The sequence below is a fragment of the Hyperoodon ampullatus genome (assembly GCF_949752795.1).
Source record: "Hyperoodon ampullatus genome assembly, chromosome: 8".
Classification (NCBI taxonomy): domain Eukaryota; kingdom Metazoa; phylum Chordata; class Mammalia; order Artiodactyla; family Ziphiidae; genus Hyperoodon; species Hyperoodon ampullatus.
The window spans coordinates 110,801,932-110,820,845 of NC_136921.1; the positions used below are offsets into that span (position 1 = coordinate 110,801,932).

The window sequence follows — 18,914 nt, forward strand, 5'->3', positions numbered from 1 at the left end:
TCTATACTTCTACACCAAGGAGAATTACCCAGAGAAATGCTAGAGATGTAACACGTGTTTGCAGTCACATAACTAATGATTCATGAGGGAAGAGCAGATACAGAGCAGTCAATCTAATGTCTGGGGGATAATTTTATTGATGACCTAGCTTAGGAATTAGTTTTCTCTCACATGAGCCAAGGTATAAATTTCTGATTAAATGGTATCTGTAATCATTGAAGCATAATGTCAATTAAAATAACCACTGGTAGTCAACCAGTGGTCAACAAAAACACTATTTAATTTTAATTATACAGAACTTGAAATAATATAACATATAAGAATGTATACACATACCATTGATCCATCGAGCTTCTGGATCATGAAGCACAAATTCTTTCCTGAAGAGGTCTTCTAAAGACAATCTGGTTTCTGATGAATTTGTGAGTTCATCTAAAATAAAGTAAATTTTAGGTTAGACACATTCTCCAAAGAAGACATACAGATGGTCAAGAGGCACATAAAAGATGTTCAACATCGCTAACTATTAGAGAAATACAAATCAAGACTACAGTGAGATATCACCTCACACCAGTCAGAATGGCCATCATCAAAAAATCCACAAACAATAAATGCTGGAGATTTTGTGGAGAGAAGAGAACCCTCCTACACTGTTGGTGGGAATGTAAATTGGTACAGCCACTATGGAGAACAGTAAGGAGGTTCCTTAAAAAACTAAAAATAGAGCTACCATATGACTCTGCAATCCCACTCTTGGGTATATATCCGGAGAAAAACATAGTCTGAAAGAATACATGCAGCCCAATGTTCACTGCAGCACTGTTTACAATAGCAACCTAAATGTCCATCGATAGAGGAACAGATAAAGGAGACGTGGTACATATATACAATGGAATATTACTCAGCCATTAAAAAGAATGAAATAGGGCTTCCCTGGTGGCACAGTGGTTGGGAGTCCGCCTGCCAATGCAGGGGACACGGGTTCGTGCCCCGGTCCGGGAGGATCCCACATGCCACGGAGCGGCTGGGCCCGTGAGCCATGGCAGTTGAGCCTGCACGTCCGGAGCCTGTGCTCCACAACGGGAGAGGCCACAACAGTGAGAGGCCCACGTACCACAAAAAAAAAAAAAAAAAAAAAAAAAGAATGAAATAATGCCATTTGCAGCAACATGGAAGGACCTAGAGAGTCATACTGAGTGAAGTCAGACAGCGAAAGAGAAATATCGTATGGTATCCCTTATATGTGGAATCTAAAAAGAAATGATACAAATGAATTTATTTACAAAACAGACTTAGAGAATGAACTTTTGGTTACCAGGAGGGAAGGATGGGGGGAAGGGATAATTAGGGAGTTTGGGATTGACATGTACACAATGCTATATTTTAAATGGATAACCAAGAAGGGCCTACTGTATAGCACAGGGAACTCTGCTCAATGTTATGTGGCAGCCTGGATGGGAGCAGAATTTGAGGGAGAATGGATACATGTATATGTATGGCTGAGTCACTTTCCTGTGCACCTGAAACTATCATCAACATTGTTAATTGGCTATACTGCAACATAAAATAAAAAGTTTTTAAAAGTCTTAAAAAAAACTAATGAATTATACTATCTGGACTACTTTGCTTTAAAAATATGTTAACTAGATGACAATATAAAGTGGAAATTTTAATGGTCTTTGGCATTAGAAGTTTGTCTGTTCCATGATACTTTTCAATCCATTAAATTATTTTCAATACTAAAATTGTCTTGAGCTACCACAAATTTAAGAGATCAATCCCTTGTTATGTAGTGATATATAATGTGAAAGCAGTTAATAATTTCTATTGTGCATTGTGCCCCAAAGCGTACATTTTTCACTGTTTAACCATAATCCAGCCCAATACTTTCCAAAATCACTTCAACATATTCTCTCTAATGATAAATTTACAGTTTTGTTGTAAACACCAAAGATGAAGAGGTAAAGGTCTCAAACAAATATGATCAATAAAACTTCCCAACTTGAAAGGAAGTTCACCAAATAAACAGAATAAATACCAAAATTCCACAAAGAATTACCCCCCAACAAATACTAAGTGGACTTAGGAGTTAAATGTAAAAACTCAATATAATTCCAGAATAAGAATGAAAAGCACATGTTTATATTAGTCCCTGACACATAAACTAGGTGTACTTCCTTTTTAAATCCCAAAATCTAAGAAATGGAAGGACAACACAGTTTAGGTACCAAAATTAAGCATAGCAAACACTTTTAGACAAAAGAGGCTACAGACAAGTTTGTGATATTTCATTTTCTTTGCAAAATAATATCATTGTTTATTTACTGTATAAAATCATCTTTGTGACCTTTCAGCTGTGACCTTAACTCTGGTTGAAAATAAAATGTCAACAATATATGCTAACCTCATTAGATATTGTTTTTTAAAAGTTCAGTACTTATTGCAACAAGAGCTTTGTTTCTTCCAGCTGAAAAGCTGGGGCAAAGAATCAATAACTTCAAATGCAGTTTCTTTCAACCTGAATCAACCATGTAGTTAACCCACAAAATAATTGTTCAGAAACAACTGAAAAAAATGTAACAAGTGGAACTAGTGAGAATTGTTTGACCCAAGCCTAGCATAAGATTATATATAGATTATATATAGATTTGCAAAACAAAATGCTCCATTTGACAGTCTGACACACAAAAAAATTTAAATTTACCTTATTCATTAAACAAATACTAGGGCTCTTAATTTTCAAGGTGTTAAGTGAAGTATTGTAAGGTGCAGGAGACATACCTATGTCCTGCCCCGAGGGGCTCACACAAAGCAAGAAAGAATATGATGGATGTCAGAATGAGGATACAGAGTACTATATGAGCTCAGAGACAGGAAGGAAAATATCTTGCAAAAACGATCAGAAAAGGCTTCAGTGAAAAATATAATGACCAACTATCATGCATTGCTGGTGGGAATGAAAAATGGTACAGATACTTGGAAGACAGGTTAGCGGTTTCTTACAAAACTAAACATGTAATCTAACAATTGTGCTCCCTAGTATTTACCCAAATGAGCTGAAAACTTACAGCCACACAAAAATCTGCACATGGATGTTTATAGTAGCTTTATCTATAACTGCCAAAATTTGGAAGCAACCAAGATGTCCTTCAATAGGTGAATGGATAAACTGTGGTCCAGATATTGTGATACTACGAAGTGATAAAAAGAAACGAGCTATCAACCATGAAAAGACATGGAGGAACCTTAAATTATTAAGTGAAAGAAACCAGTTTGAAAAGGCTCCATACTGTATGATTCCAACTATGTAACATGCTGGAAAAAGTAAACAATGGAGACTCTAAAGATACTAGTAGTTAGAATGGTAGATACATGTCATTATACTTTCGTCCAAATCCATAGGATGTACAACAGCAAGAGTGAACCCTAAAGTAAAATATGAACTTTGGGTGATAATGATGTGTCAATGTAGGTTCATCAGTTGTAGTAAACATATCACATGTGGGACGCTGACAATGGGGGAGGTTTTACCCATGTGAAGGTAAGGGTAAATGGAAAATCCCTGTACCTTCTGTTCAATTTTTCTGTGAACATAAAATTTCTCTTGAAAATAAAATCTATTCATTTTTATTTTTAAAAGTTAAATGACCTGGGCCTTACAGGTTTCAAAAGACAGAGAAAGGGAATGGCATGGACAAGTGAAGGGATGAGAGCATTTTAGAGAAAAGAATGACTGCTTTTTGTTTGACACAGCAAAAAAGCTTTGGTGCTAGAATTAATTTTCTGTCATAGGAGTTTGGGATTTTAATCAGATGAGCTAACTTTATCAGGATTTCAGAAATATATTTATTCTATGAGATATCTCAATAAGACCAGATTTTGGTATAGACAAGTTTCACAATTTAAAGTTTCCTGAGATTATATAAATGCACCCTAATTTGTCCAATACAATTCCTTTAATTCTTAGATGATTATGTTTTACCATCTCTCTTTGATATGCATTTATTTAGTTAATCCAATGAAATTTATATAAGTAAAGGTAGGAGGTAGGAGTCTAATTTTCAGGGGAAATTAGATTATGATAGCACAATCTATTAAATAAATGATCCTTATCAACTGAATTGAAAAATTAATTATATTTTTGCTCCTAGGTAAGTTCCACATATTTTGTTTACTGTATCTTTTGGACATATGTAAAACAAACACAAAAAAAACCTTGTAAGGCAAATGCAGCATACCATACAATCTTATTTTCAAATACATTTTTTCAAATATTATTTTGGCAATTCTCAAATGTCTGTTCTTTCATATGAGCTTAAAAATCATATTAAAATCCACTAGAATGGGAATCTTATTAAAATAGCATTATATATACAGTGAATTGGAAAACTTTAAACTTTAGGTACATTAATTGTGTTTCATCTTCTATTTTTCATATAGATCCTTCACATTTCCTATTATATTTACTAGTAAGTATATATGGTTTGTTATTGTGAACAGAATATTTCCCATTGTTATTCTAAATGAATTTATACATACACACAGAGTTAATAATTATATTATTCACCATATCACATTTTCTTTAAAATGCCAATGGAAATTAAATCTTTATTTTTCTACATATTCAATTCTATCATCTGAAAATACATTTTCTCTTTTTCCTGAAGTTTAAATTTATATGTATATATATTTATATGCATATCTGTGTGTATATATATGCATTTATATGTATATGTGTGTGTATATATACATTTATATGTGTATATACACACACACATAATATACATATAAAATTTTCAGGTATTGCAGATTCACATGCAGTTGTAAGAATACAGAAAGACAAATCCTTTATACCCTTCCTCCAGTTTCCATCAATAACATATGATATCTTGCATAAACAACATCTCAAAAAGAAATTGACATTGATACCCTCCACCAACTTTATTCAGACTTCACCAGTTCTGCATGTATTCAGTTGTGTACATGTGAGTATATGTGGCTGTCTTTAGTTCTATGCAATTGTATCAAATATGATGAGCACCAGTAAGGCAGAGAACAGTTCCATCACCAGAATCTCCTGTGTTGCCCTTTTATTGCCATAACCTCCCTCTTCAACCTTTGGCAACCACTAATCTATTTTCCATCTTTATGATTTTGTAATTTCAAGAGTGCTATGTAAATGGAATCATGCATTATGTAATATTTTGAGATTGGCAGAGATCCATCTTAGTTGCTGAGCGTATCAATACTCTGTTCCTTTTTGTTGCTTGGTACTATTCCAGGGCATGAATGTATCAGTTTGTTAAACTATCCATCTGTTGAAGGAAATCTGGGTTATCATTTGTAGCTTGGGGTTATTATGTATAAAGCTGCTATGAACATTAATTATAGGTTTTTATGTGAACATAAATGTTCCCTTCTTTGGGGTAAATGCCAAAATATGCAATTGCTGGGTCACATGGTGCACATTTAGTTTTGTAAGAAAATATCGGATGCTTTTCTAGGGTAGTTGTACCATTTTACATTCTCACCAGCAATGTAGAAATGACCTAGTTTTTCTGTGTTCTTGCAAGAATTTGGTGGTTTTTTAAAAAAAATAAGCCATTCTGATATATGTGTAATGATATGCCATTGTGGTTTTAATTTGCATTACCCTAATAGCTAATGAACATCTTTTAATGTGCTTATTTGTGATGTTTATATCCTCTTAAGTGAAATGTCTGTTCATGTCATTTGCCCATTTTCTAATTGGATTGTTTTGCTTCTGTGACTGTTGAACTGTTGAGTTTAGAGTTTTTTATTCTAGATGTAAATCATTTGTTGATATGTCAACTTCGGATTTCCTCCAGCCCTCTACCTTGTCTTTTCATCCTTTTAAAAAGGACTTCTGCAGAGGAAAAGTTTTTTAATTTTGATGAGATCCAGTTTATCATTTTTTCCTTTCATAAATCACACTTTTATTGTCAAGACTAAGAATGCTTCAATTAATCCTGAAGATTTTCTCCTATCTTTTTTCCTAAAAGGGTAATAGTTTTATATTTTACATATAAGTCCCGGAATCATCTTGAGTTACTTTTTGTCTATCATGTGAGGATTAATTAGAGGTTCATATTTTATTTTTGTTGCATATTGGATGACCAATTGCTCCAGCACCATTAAAAAGCATTTATTTCATTTTAGTGAATTATTTCATTAGCTCGAGTGTCAAAACAATGTTGAATAATAATGATGAAATAACAATCCTGCTGTCTTCTTTTATTATGGCAGCATCTTTAATATTTCATTATTTAATAAGATATTTTTTCTTGATTTTTGGAAAGGAATCTGTATCATGCTTAAGTAATTTGTTTTTATTCCTATGTCACTTCGAATTTTTATTTGCAATTATAACTGTCATGATACACTTCCAGCCTTTTATATAAACATAATTTTCTCCTTTAATGTGTGGACATAAAAATTGTATAAATGAAATTTCCTATTTCCAACCACCCTCTATTTCTATAACAAAATCCAACTGGTCATGGCAAACTATTATTACTTTTCTACTGCTAGATTAATATGTTAAATGTTTATTTAAATGTTTATATTTTTTAATGAATTAAACTAATGGTCCATTTTTTTTTCATTTTGTATTATACTGATCAGTTAACATTTTAATAATTTTATTAAATATTCTGAACTTCATTTATTTTCTATAATCTGAAATAATTCAATAATTTTAATAGTAAGGATTTTTTTAACTCCAATTGCCCCTAGAATTTATTATAAAATCAACTCATCAAAGTAATTCAAACTATTGTGATTAAATTTTAAATTTAAACAATAATCAGATAAAACTTAAGGTTTAATTTATTTGTCTTCATTCATTACTGAATGAACTGTATATACTTCATTACTTCATTCCTTTTTCTGGTTGTTTTTTTTTTTCCTTATTTCTTTGTTCATTTCTTAAAATTTTTCTTAGCTGCTAGGCACTATCCCTGAGGTCTCTTGAATTTTTCAGTCCTAGAAAAGAGACTTCTTCCTTCTACATATAATGAATAATTAAGCTTCTATTTTAATAGCCTTTGAGGCTGGTTTTTTATCCCCTAGCTCCTTTTATCTCCACATCTCATCATAGTCTTTTGGGTTGTGCATCCTTTGTAATCAATCATCCCTTTTCCAAATGCCCCTCCCCAAGCCCTATTGGGATATCCATTTGGAGGGGAAACTTAGGCTCAGCAAACTTAAAGATTTTGACAAAGTTCGCATGGTTAGTAAGAGGCAGGACTGAAGTTGGAACCTACATCTCTCTGACTTATTAAGCTCTACTGTCTCTCAAAATAAGTTTTCTTTTCTTGTTCTCTATAATATTGTGTTAATTAGTTTTTTTTAATGTACAATTTTATAAGTGATATTTTAAGAATATTCTTATTTCCTTTTAGCCACAAGAATCCTTCTCCTAATTGAAGTTCAACTCCTCCTGTACCCTCTCCAGACTTTATTAGCCTCCCATTTTGCTCCAACCTGCTCAGGAAGGTACCATTGCCACAGTCTTTCTATTTTCTCACATACAACAGTGTCACAGCATTCATGAAAAAGTGGAGCTTTTTGTTTGTTTTCTTTAAGAAATTGTCTATAAAATGTCAGCCTGAAACTCCAAATTTACCCTCTGCTCATTGTTGCACTCTATTTAGTATTAACATTAGTAGCATCACCTATCACACCTCATCAGCAAACATTTATAACCCAGCTGCAACCTGATTTCTCAGGAACTGAATATATGTTAGAACCATCTGAAGAAATCTTATATTTGATACATTTTAATAATGTTCTCTCCATTTTGACTCTACAGCCACACTTAGCAAACAGAGAATCCTGGGCACCATTTCTTCATCCCAATCACTCACATCAAACACTGAGAAGGTAGCTTAAGAAGGAAATTGGTATTAGATTGTAAATAATTTTAAGAGATGATTCCTCATGTAAAGCTCCTTTCTTACAAATCTTCAGAGGAAGAAATTATGAAATCAACACCTATTTCTTAATATCAATAAAATATTACTTAATTTCTTTTTTTGGCCGCACCTCACAGCCTGTGGGATCTTAGTTCTCTGATCAGGGATCAACCTGTGCCCCCAGAAGTGGAAGAACTGAGTCTCAAACACTGGACTGCATCTCATAGACTTTATTCTTCACAAGTAAGGTACTGGGTAACACATCATCTCTAGTTGTTTTGTAACTAAATATGAGATACCTTTTGATGTGTGTGCATATGTATATATACATATATGTGTGTGTGTGTGGATACATGTGTGAAAGTCTGAAAACCTAATATATGTTGATAGTTGCTATCTCTTTTTTTTTAATGATGTTTGCTGTGGGTGTGTCATATATGGCCTTTATTATGTTGAGGAGGGCTCCCTCTATGCCCACTTTCTGGAGAGTTTTTATCATAAATGGGTGTTGAATTTTGACGAAAGCTTTTTCTGTATCTATTGAGATGATCATATGGTTTTCATTCTTCAATTTGTTAATATGGTGTATCACATTGATTCACTTGCATATATTGAAGAATCCTTGCATCCATGGGATAAATCCCACTTGATCATGTTGTATGATCCTTTTAATGTGTTGTTGGATTCTGTTTGCTAGTATTTTGTTGAGGATTTTTGCATCTATATTCATCAGTGATATTGGTCTGTAATTTTATTTTTTTGTAGTATGTTTGTCTGGTTTTGGTATCAGGGTGATGGTGGCCTCATAGAATGAGTTTGGGAGTGTTCCTTCCTCTGCAATTTTTTGGAAGAGTTTGAGAAGGATGGGTGTTAGCTCTTCTCTAAATGTTTCATAGAATTCACCTGTGAAGACATCTGGTCCTGGACTTCTGTTTGTTGGAAGATTTTTAATCACACTTTCAATTTAACTACTTGTGATTGGTCTGTCCATATGTTTTATTTCTTCCTGGTTCAGTCTTGGAAGGTTACACCTTTCTAAGAACTTGTCCATTTCTTCCAGGTTGTCCATTTTATTGGCATAGAGTTGCTTGTAGTAGTCTCTTAGGATGCTTTGTATTTCTGCGGTGTCTGTTGTAACTTCTCCTTGTTCATTTCTAATTTTATTGATCTGAGTCCTCTCCCTCTTTTTCTTGATGAGTCTGGCTAATGGGTTATCAATTTTGTTTATCTTCTCAAAGAACAAGCTTTTAGTTTTAATGATCTTTGCTATGGTTTTCTTTGTTTCTATTTCATTTATTTCTGCTCTGATCTTTATGATTCTTTCCTTTTACTAACTTTGGGTTTTGTTTGTCCTTCTTTCTCTAGTTTTCTAGGTGGAAGGTTAGATTGTTTGAGATTTTCATTATTTCTTGAGGTAGGCTTGTATTGCTATAAATTTCCCTCTTAGAACTGTTTTTGCTGCATCCCATAGGTTTTGGATCGTCATGTTTTCATTGTAATTTGTCTCTAGATACTTTTTGATTTCCTCTTTGATTTCTTCAGTGATCTCTTGGTTATTTAGTCATGTGTTGGTTAGACTCCATGTGTTTGTGTTTTTTAAGTTTTCTTCCCTGTAATTGACTTCTAATCTCATAGTGTTGTGGTCAGAAAAGATGCTTGATATGATTTCAATTTTCTTAAATTTACTGAGGCTTGATTTGTGACCCAAGATGTGATCTATCCTGGAGAATGTTCTGTGTGCACTTCAGAAGAAAATGTAATCTGCTGTTTTTGGATGGAATGTCCTATAAATATCAATTAAATCTATCTGGTCTACTGTGTCATTTAAAGTTTGTGTTTCCTTTTTAATTTTCTGTTTGGATGATCTGTCCATTGGTGTAAGTGAGGTGTTAAAGTCCCCCACTATTATTGTCTTACTGTTGATTTCCTCTTTTATAGCTGTTAGCAGCTGCCTTATGTATTGAGGTGCTCCTATGTTGGGTGCATACGTATTTATAATTGTTATATCTTCTTCTTGGATTGATCCCTTGATCATTATGTATTGTCCTTCCTTGTGTCTTGTAACATTCCTTATTTTAAAGTCTATCTTATCTGATATGAGTATTGCTACTCCAGCTTTCTTTTGATTTCCATTTGCATGGAATATCTTTTTCCATTCCCTCACTTTCAGTCTGTATGTGTCCCTAGGTCTGAAATGGGTCTCTTGTAGACAGCATATATATGGGTCTTGTTTTTGTATCCATTCAGCGAGCCTGTGTCTTTTGGTGGGAGCATTTAATCCATTCACTTTTAAGGTAATTATCGATATGTATGTTCCTATTACCATTTTCTTAATTGTTATGGGTTTGTTTTTGTAGGTACTTTTCTTTTCTTGTGTTTCCAACTTAGAGAAGTTCCTTTAGCATTTGTTGTAGAGCTGGTTCGGTGGTGCTGAATTCTCTTAGCTTTTGCTTGTCTGTAAAGCTTTTGATTTCTCCGATGAATCTGAATGAGATCCTTGCCAGGTAGAGTAATCTTGGTTGTAGGTTCTTCCCTTTCATCACTTTAAATATATCATGCCACTCCCTTCTGGCTTGTAGAGTTTCTGCTGAGAAATCAGCCGTTAAACTCATGGGAGTTCTCTGGTATGTTATTTATCATTTTTCCATTGTTGCACTCAATAATTTTTCTTTGTCTTTAATTTTTGTCAGTTTGATTACTATGTGTCTCGGCGTGTTTCTCCTTGGGTTTATCCTGCCTGGAACTCTCTGCACTTCCTGGACTTGGGTGGCTATTTCCTTTCCCATGTTAGGGAAGTTTTCGACTATAATCTCTTCAAATATTTTCTCAGGTCCTTTCTCTCTCTCTTCTCCTTCTGGGACCCCTATAATGTGAATGTTGGTGCATTTAATGTTGTCCCAGAGGTCTCTTAGTCTGTCTTCATTCCTTTTCATTCTTTTTTCTTTATTCTGTTCCACAGAAGTGAATTCCATCATTCTGTCTTCCAGGTCATTCATCCGTTCTTCTGCCTCAGTTATTCTGCTATTGATTCCTTCTAGTGTATTTTTCATTTCCGTTATTGTATTGTTCATCTCTGTTTGTTTGTTCTTTAATTCTTCTAGGTGTTTGTTTTTTAATTCTTCTAGGGCTTTGTTAAACATATCTTGCATCTTCTCGATCTTTGCCTCCATTCTTTTTCCGAGGTCCTGGATCTTCACTATCATTATGCTGAATTCTTTTTCTGGAATGTTTCCTATCTCCACTTCATTTAGTTGTTTTTCTTGGGTTTTATCTTGTTCCTTCATCTGGTACATAGCCTTCTGCCTTTTCATCTTGTCTATCTTTCTGTGAATGTGGTTTTTGTTCCACAGGCTGCAGGACTGTAGCTCTTCTTGCTTCTGCTGTCTGCCCTTTGGTGGATAAGGCTATCTAAGAGGCTTGTCGATAGTTTCTACTGAAAGGCTAAATATTTGTAAACCAAATAGGATCCTATGATTATGGTTTTAATTATGAATAACAGCACAAGGATCCAATGAGATGTACAGTATAACAATGATCCCAAGTATTTAAGAAACTGGAAACAGAGTAATTATTTTTTTAATTGTACAAGATATAGAATCTTAGCTAAAACATTCAACTTTGGCAACAGGAGTGTAGAAATAGAATTGACATTAAATAGTTCTCTCTATATTCTTTTCTCTGTTCTAGTCTATCATTTAAGATCATAGACTTCTATTGGTATTTCTGTGCTTTCTTCCAAAAATCCAATCTTGCTTTTAAATGGCCTTTTGAAATAAATTGGCCACATAATCTTAGAAGAGAAAAGAATTCTTCAGTAATGAACTGAAGGAAAACTAATCTGTGACTTTCAGTACTTGGTTTCTCTTTACTGAAACTGGGTTACTTTTTATCTGGTTTACTCTTGACATCAGAGGTTCAGAAATATTTCTTTTAATTTAAATCTTATTTGAAATAATTTCCTGTTAAAACAGTAATAAAAAGAAAAATCTAATCAGGTAGTTATTCAGAATTCCCACAAGACGAACAAGGCTATTTCCTCTTTGTGCTCATTTGATTCTCTTTTCTCTGGATGTCCAATGTGCCACCACCTTTATTTCCCACAGCTGCATTTAAATCTCTATTCTTAAAGGTTATTCTCATTTCCCATGTTTAGTGTCACTACAGGCTAGTCTTCTAGTGCATTTCCATTTTATTTATTTGTTATTATTATTATTTTTTGCTGTCTGTGGGCCTCTCACTGTTGTGGCCTCTCCCGTTGTGGAGCACAGGCTCTGGACATGCAGGCTCAGCGGCCATGGCTCACGGGCCTAGCCACTCCACGGCATGTGGGATCTTCCCAGACCGGGGCACGAACCCATCTCCCCTGCATCGGCAGGTGGACTCTCAACCACTGCGCCACCAGGGAAGCCCACATTTCCATTTTAAAACATTATTGATTGTTCAAAGTTCATAGAAAGGGTAACACCCCTGCCACCCCGCCTTATATAACTGTATATATGAAAATATAGAATGCAAATCATAGCAGTCACAGCCAAATTCCAGATCTTTTCAAAATATTTGCTGATTGTACATTTCCTAGTCAGACTTTAAAGTTTTGTTTTACTACTTAACAGCTAAAGCACTAATTCCTTTCTTTTTTCCATCATTTTCCCATTCTTTTCTTTCACTAGGATGCTGAAATACCATACAGCAGACTGAATATTGTCAAAATTTATGTCATTTGAGATCAGATATAATATACCAAGTTCTTTTTAATGTTTCCTGATTTATCACCAAGAAAATGAACAAAGGGCTACTATTTCCAGTTAAGGAGCTACACATAGTTTGGAATGTAAAATTGAGGAATAAAAATACATATCACTGAAACAAAAGAAAATTACAAGGTATGCCCTGGTACAAGTTACATCTCTTTTCTTTTTTATTTATTAAAAAGAAGACATATATGGAAACCATTAGGCAAAGTACTCAGCTTATTTAATGTCAGCCATTGTCATTATTATTATTAAAATGTTAAAATGTATAGGTCAATATAAAGCAAATTTGAATTTTAAAATTTCAAAGTCACAAAACAAAATGTTTTCCCTTTCTTTGGAGTTTTTGTTTCTTTCATAGTTCCCTTCAGCCCAAATACTTCCGTTATGTTCTTGGATGTACCCTACCAGAAGTACAGTATTGAGTTGCATGTTTTAGTAGAAAAAGTTAGGGAAATGTAAAATTCACTCAAAAGTCTCTTTTTGAATGAAGAGTATTTGGCTATTTTGAATTTGTAAGGTCAAATATATGGATCACACAAATAAATTATAAATCAGTCTTGTCAATGAAGCAGCTTGTCACTTAGTATTCTGAACCCCAATTCATCCACTCAAGCAAAAGCACAAAGGGAATTAGTGCACTGTGTACCATCTGTTTTATAGTCCCAGAAAATTACCTTTGTTCCTCTTGGTTTGCCAGGAGTTTCCTTCCTCTATCTCTTTCTTTTGCCTTTTCCTACTCTAATATCTTGTTGTGGCAACAGCTAAGTTTCTTGAATAAAAGGCCTGTCAATTCCTTATCTTCATCAATTCTATCACCTAGAACCACTTTTGACTCAGATTAACCCTGTATCTTATAAAGTCTAAATTATATATACCCTTTAAATTAAATTTATTTCCTAAATCAGATTATCTTCCAATGAATGTTCTTTCTTTCTCAAGTATATTTCCAGCATGTAGCGTTCATATAGAAAGCCACATTTTAATTATAAAAAGTCATTTAAAAATTCAGCTATGGGGAAAGTTACTAAATTGTAACCAAAGCTGGGTCTGTACTGAATGGAATGAAGAGGACAGCTGGCAAATAAGGTATTATATATTTATTTAACTGTCACTTTCTTCCCTCTCCCAACTCTGTCCCTTGTTTTCACCATACATGGGGAGAATTTCTAGGGAATGTACACTGAATACAAAATACTGAAATACAGATTACAAGAAGTTTGCTTTCTATGATCCATTCATCTTCTCAAAGCTTCCCCACAGACAGTTATGAACTTATACTCCCACTCCCTATACTCAAACAGGGACAAGCATTAATGCTGAAATAACAGTAATCAGAGCTAGGAGTTCATATTTTAACCCTAGTTAAACCCTTAACTAGTGCGTAGGACCTTGGCTAGTTCACTCCATCTATTCAGGAGTAAGTTTCCTCATTTGTAAAGAGAAAGGGTTGGACTAAATTACACTGTGGCTGGCTGTGTTCTAGAGACTCTAAAGCTCTCTTAGGATGGAGAAAGGAGAGGGGTAAGATGGCGATTATGTGGTTAAAACTCTTCAACCAGAACAGCTCTGCTGTTGACATGTTTGATTTCTTCATATAGAATTTTATTGGATGTACCCCTCCCCAAACACACACAAAGGCCCATAAAGTAGCTTGCATCTGCCCATAAAGTAGCTTGCATCTGTAAGATGCCCTAATTTCTGTTATATTCTGTACTAGTTCTCCTTATTTTCAGCAGACACTCTTAAGTGCTCATCAAAATAAGGAATGTACTTTCAGGTTCTGAAGGACTTATTAAATTTTACCTCAAACTTGTCATCTCTTGAATAAGTAAGTCAAGAGCTTTAGGATTTACTCATAGGTTTAATTAGTCAAATTAGTCAATTATTCAAAGTGCTAATCACACTCAATCTTCTTTCTGAGACTTTTTCCAAATTAAATCTCCTGAATTTGAGTAGAAAACCTAAATGTACTTGCACAAAGGCCTTCCACATTGTGAGAAGAAAAGGCAAATTACAGACTGATACACATAACACACACCTTACACACACACACACACACACACACATGCTAGAATGATGTCTTCTTTCTACCCTAATGTGTTATAGCTCTACTTTGGGCCTATAAGCTCTTATATAACCAAGTTTGAGCTCCTCCCTCAGGCATACTTTTTATTTCAATCACATTACCATGAGCAAACTTTTGTTCCATATCTCTACTACCCTACAGGAGAGCACTGTGGAGCATAATCTGTGGGCAACTGTGGACAGCAGTCCTAAAAGTCAAAATTATATTCATAGTAATACTAAGGCACATCTTCCTTTTACACTGGGTTGAAATTCCCACTCCTGGAAGCAAAACCAAAAGTAGATGCAACTACAGGCACCTCACTGAGAGTCAATACTGTGGCATAAAACTATATGATAGTCATTCTGTTCTTTAGTCTTATAAATGCTCAAATAATGCTTGAAAAATCCTATTCCAGTTAAGAATTTCCTCAACACAGTTCTAAAAATTGTCCATTGTATTCACTCTCCACCCTTGAGATCTTTTTAATATTTGTGTGGTGAAAAGGGAGTTATACCTCCTCCCCTCTGCCGCCCAAAAAGCACTTCCCCTGCATATCGACATGGTACTTGTTCCAAAGAAATGCATGTGGGCAGTTGCTTGAGTTATGAACTGAACTAACAGCTTTTTTCCTGGAACACCATTTTTAGTGGAAAAAATGAATAACAGAGTATGATTATTTAGATTTGAGGATTTGGCAAATGTTTTCTTCAAAATAAATAAAATGAGTCTCTCACTTAAAAATCATAACTGTTAAAAAATAATACATAAAAAATTTTAAAAAACACAACTGTTTGTTACAAACTATAAAATTCAAGCTTTCAAAAAAAATTGAATTTTTCAAAACTTTTGTTCTCTATCTTGAGTTTGACTACTTCCCAATACTCTTCTAGTGAGATTTTTCTAGTTATACCATTCAGTGATATTAACTGTTTTTTTAATATTGTGTAATAAACTCTACCAACATTTGGAAGATCTGTATAACTCAATGAACTAATATTTTCCAAATGACCAATGCATAATGTTACAGAATCGTGCATAGGTAAAAGATCCTTTTAAAGTGCTAGATGGACCAATAGATTTTAAAAGCAGAGTACTGATATTTTACGGATATGGTTTCAGGTTTCACAATGCAGATAACCATTGAGGATCTACCATTTATCAAGTTCTCAAGAAGTATCAAGGAAGAGCATCTACAATTATGTGAAAAAGCTATTAAAAAACTCCCTCCATTTCTAACTACATATCTTTATGAGGCCAGAATTCCTTCATATGCTTCAACAAAAGCAACTGACTCCAGAAGAATTGACACAGGAGTACATATGAGAATCCTGAAGTCTTCTATTGGGCAGACATTAAATATTTGCAAAAACATAAAATAATGACATTCTTCTCACCAATTTTTGAAAAAGTATCTATTTTTCATTATATATTATGTATATTTACATGTAATAGTTTTATTTTGCTATTTTAAATGAATTAAGATATTTTATAAAAAGTCTGAGAAATTAATTTTTAATTTCTAATCCAGAAAATATTTATAGGTATAATTCAAATGCCCAAAAGCACTTTTGTGTCCTCAATGATTTGTTAGAGTTCCCCACACTAAGCTCTCCTGTGTATACTTTATTGTGTATTTTACTAAGTTTATTTTACCCTCATTTCAAACTGCTAAGGTTATAATAAGTATTATTCTAGGTCTCTACAGATGCGGACTCTCTTCTCGATTTGGTAATAATATCAGATTTAATGATCATACTACATTATGTTATTGTTATGTTCATCATCAAGAACTTCATGAAATATTTCTCTGACATTCTCTAATTTTTAATACAAGAGTGAATAAGTAGATAAATTTGTCACTGGTCAATATTTAGTGAAAACTCGGTTTGTACTGATAGTGTAAACTATTATGCATCATACAATAAATGGAGGAAACAGTGTAAATGGTAAAGATATAAAACCTATGCTTGATGGTTTTAAATATAACAACTCAGGTTGATCACAAATGACAGAAGCCAGTTGCATATAAATTGGATCAGTAAAGTCTGTTATTAGAGTGATATCAATGAACACAAAGGAGTAGATTGCTCCAAGAGACTGTTTTCCCACAGTAACATCAAAAAAAAAAAAAAAATACAAGCAAAATTGTCAGAATAAACTGTCAGAACTCTGGAAAACAGTCAAATGTTTACAAAAGACAAGCAAACACTGAATCAAGAAAAAGGCAATTTAAAAATAATAGGAAGGCTTGTGGAATTTTTATTTGTCATTACCCCCATCCCCTCACTGTCTTGGTGGCAATCTTTGAGTCAGCAGCATGCATTTGTAGTATGGTCCTGGTTCTAGAGGGAGCAAAGTAGATCTTATTCTCAAAGAGTTGTGTTTGCCTGCTCTAAACTGTCTCAACTGACACAATGCATTTATTTTTGTTACACCTCATCCAGAACAATCAGGGCAGAAAAGCAATGGGTATTCCTCAAAAACATCATAAAGCAAATGAATGAGCCACAGTGACATGGGGAAAAAGACAGAGTTAAGACATAATATAGGGAACCCAAAGCTGGGAGGCAAAGCTGGAAAAGAGTTTATTTGGGAAATTAGGCATTCAAATGCCTACATATATTGGAACATTTGGAAAGCCACATGCATGCCCAGAGCAGTATGCATGCTCAAAAAAGATCTGAAAAGACCCTAAGTTTTCACCTCTGGCTAAACTTTAGGCTCAGTACAAGCAGGAAGTGAAGGCTAAGACAGAATTGCAAATGATCTGAATAAGTGTCACAGCACAGAAGTAATTTGACAAGAGTGAGAGGGTTTTTTGGTCCCCTCTTTTTAAAAAAATTCTACTTTTTTTTTCTTTTTTTATCCTCCCTGCCCCTCCCCACCTCTTGAATCCTAACATTCAAGGAAATCTTTGTAAAAACGTGAGCTGTACATAAATTAAAGGAACAGAGACTTCAGAGACTACACATCACACAGGATACTGACTTTCCAAAATCGATATATCAATATTGATCAACTAATCAATACATCAATATCAATATCAATATCTCTATCTATCTATTTATCCATATATCACTACATCCAATAACACCAGGATACATTCTTTTCAACTACATGGAACATTCTCCAGGATAGACCATATGTTAGGCCACCAAACAAGTTTCAATAAATTTAAAAATATTGAAATTATTCAAAATATGCTCTCTGAATGAGATGGAATGAAAGTAAAAATCAATAACAGAAAGAAAACTGGAAAATCACCTGTATGAGGATGTTAAACAAGACACTTTTAACAAACAGTATTTCAGAGAAGAAATCACAAAGGAAATTAGGAAATACTTTGGGACAAATGAAAATGAGTACAACATACCAAAAGTGACAGGATTCAGTGAAGGCATTACTCACAGAGATAAATACCTCCACTAAAAAAGAAAGATCTCAAATCAATAACCTAACTTTACATGTAAATAAGTAGAAAAAAGAAGAGGAAATTAACTGAAATCTAGTAGAAGAAAGTAATAAATATTAGAGTGATGATAAATGAAATTAGAGAATAGAAAACCAGTAGAAAGAATCAATAAAATCAAAAGTTTTTTCTTTGAAAACATAAACACAATTGACCAAATTTAACTTAAGTTGACTAAGATAAAAAAGAAAGAAGATGCAGATAATAAGTCAGTTATGAAACTGGGAGCATTGCTAAAATTTTATAGAAATTAAAAGGATCATGAGAGAATACTTTGAACAATTGTATGCTAACAAATTAGATAACTTAGATAAAATGGACACATTTCTAGAAACATGTAAACTACCAAACTGACTCAAGAAGAAATAAAAAATCTGAACAGACCAATTACTAGTAAGAAGATTGAGGGCTTCCCTGGTGGTGCAGTGATTGAGAGTCCACCTGCCGATGCAGGGGATGTGGGTTCGTGCCCCGGTCCGGGAAGATCCCATATGCCGCGGAGCAGCTGGGCCCGTGAGCCATGGCCGCTAAGCCTGCGTGTCCGGAGCCTGTGCTCTGCAACGGGAGAGGTCACAACAGTGAGAGGCCCACGTACCGTAAAAAAAAAAAACAAAAAAAACCAAGAAGATTGAATCCATAAACAAAAACCTCCCAACAATGAAAAATGCAGGAACAGATGACTTCAC

At 34.0% G+C, this 18,914-nt stretch overlaps 1 protein-coding gene across 5 annotated transcripts in view; it reads right to left on the minus strand.

Moving 5' to 3' along the window:
* DPP10 (dipeptidyl peptidase like 10) overlaps nucleotides 1-18,914 on the minus strand; it is a gene marked incomplete at both ends in the record, with an annotated part of 1,361,190 nt that overhangs the window by 498,414 nt on the left and 843,862 nt on the right. For 4 of the 5 annotated variants that reach the window (XM_079710344.1, XM_079710343.1, XM_079710342.1 and 1 more), the window contains one exon: nucleotides 337-432. The exons of the other annotated variant lie outside the window; for it this stretch is intronic. In XM_079710344.1, the coding sequence (XP_079566470.1) occupies nucleotides 337-432 (96 nt within the window). The remainder of the gene's footprint in view (nucleotides 1-336; nucleotides 433-18,914) is intronic. 5 annotated transcript variants of the gene reach the window in all.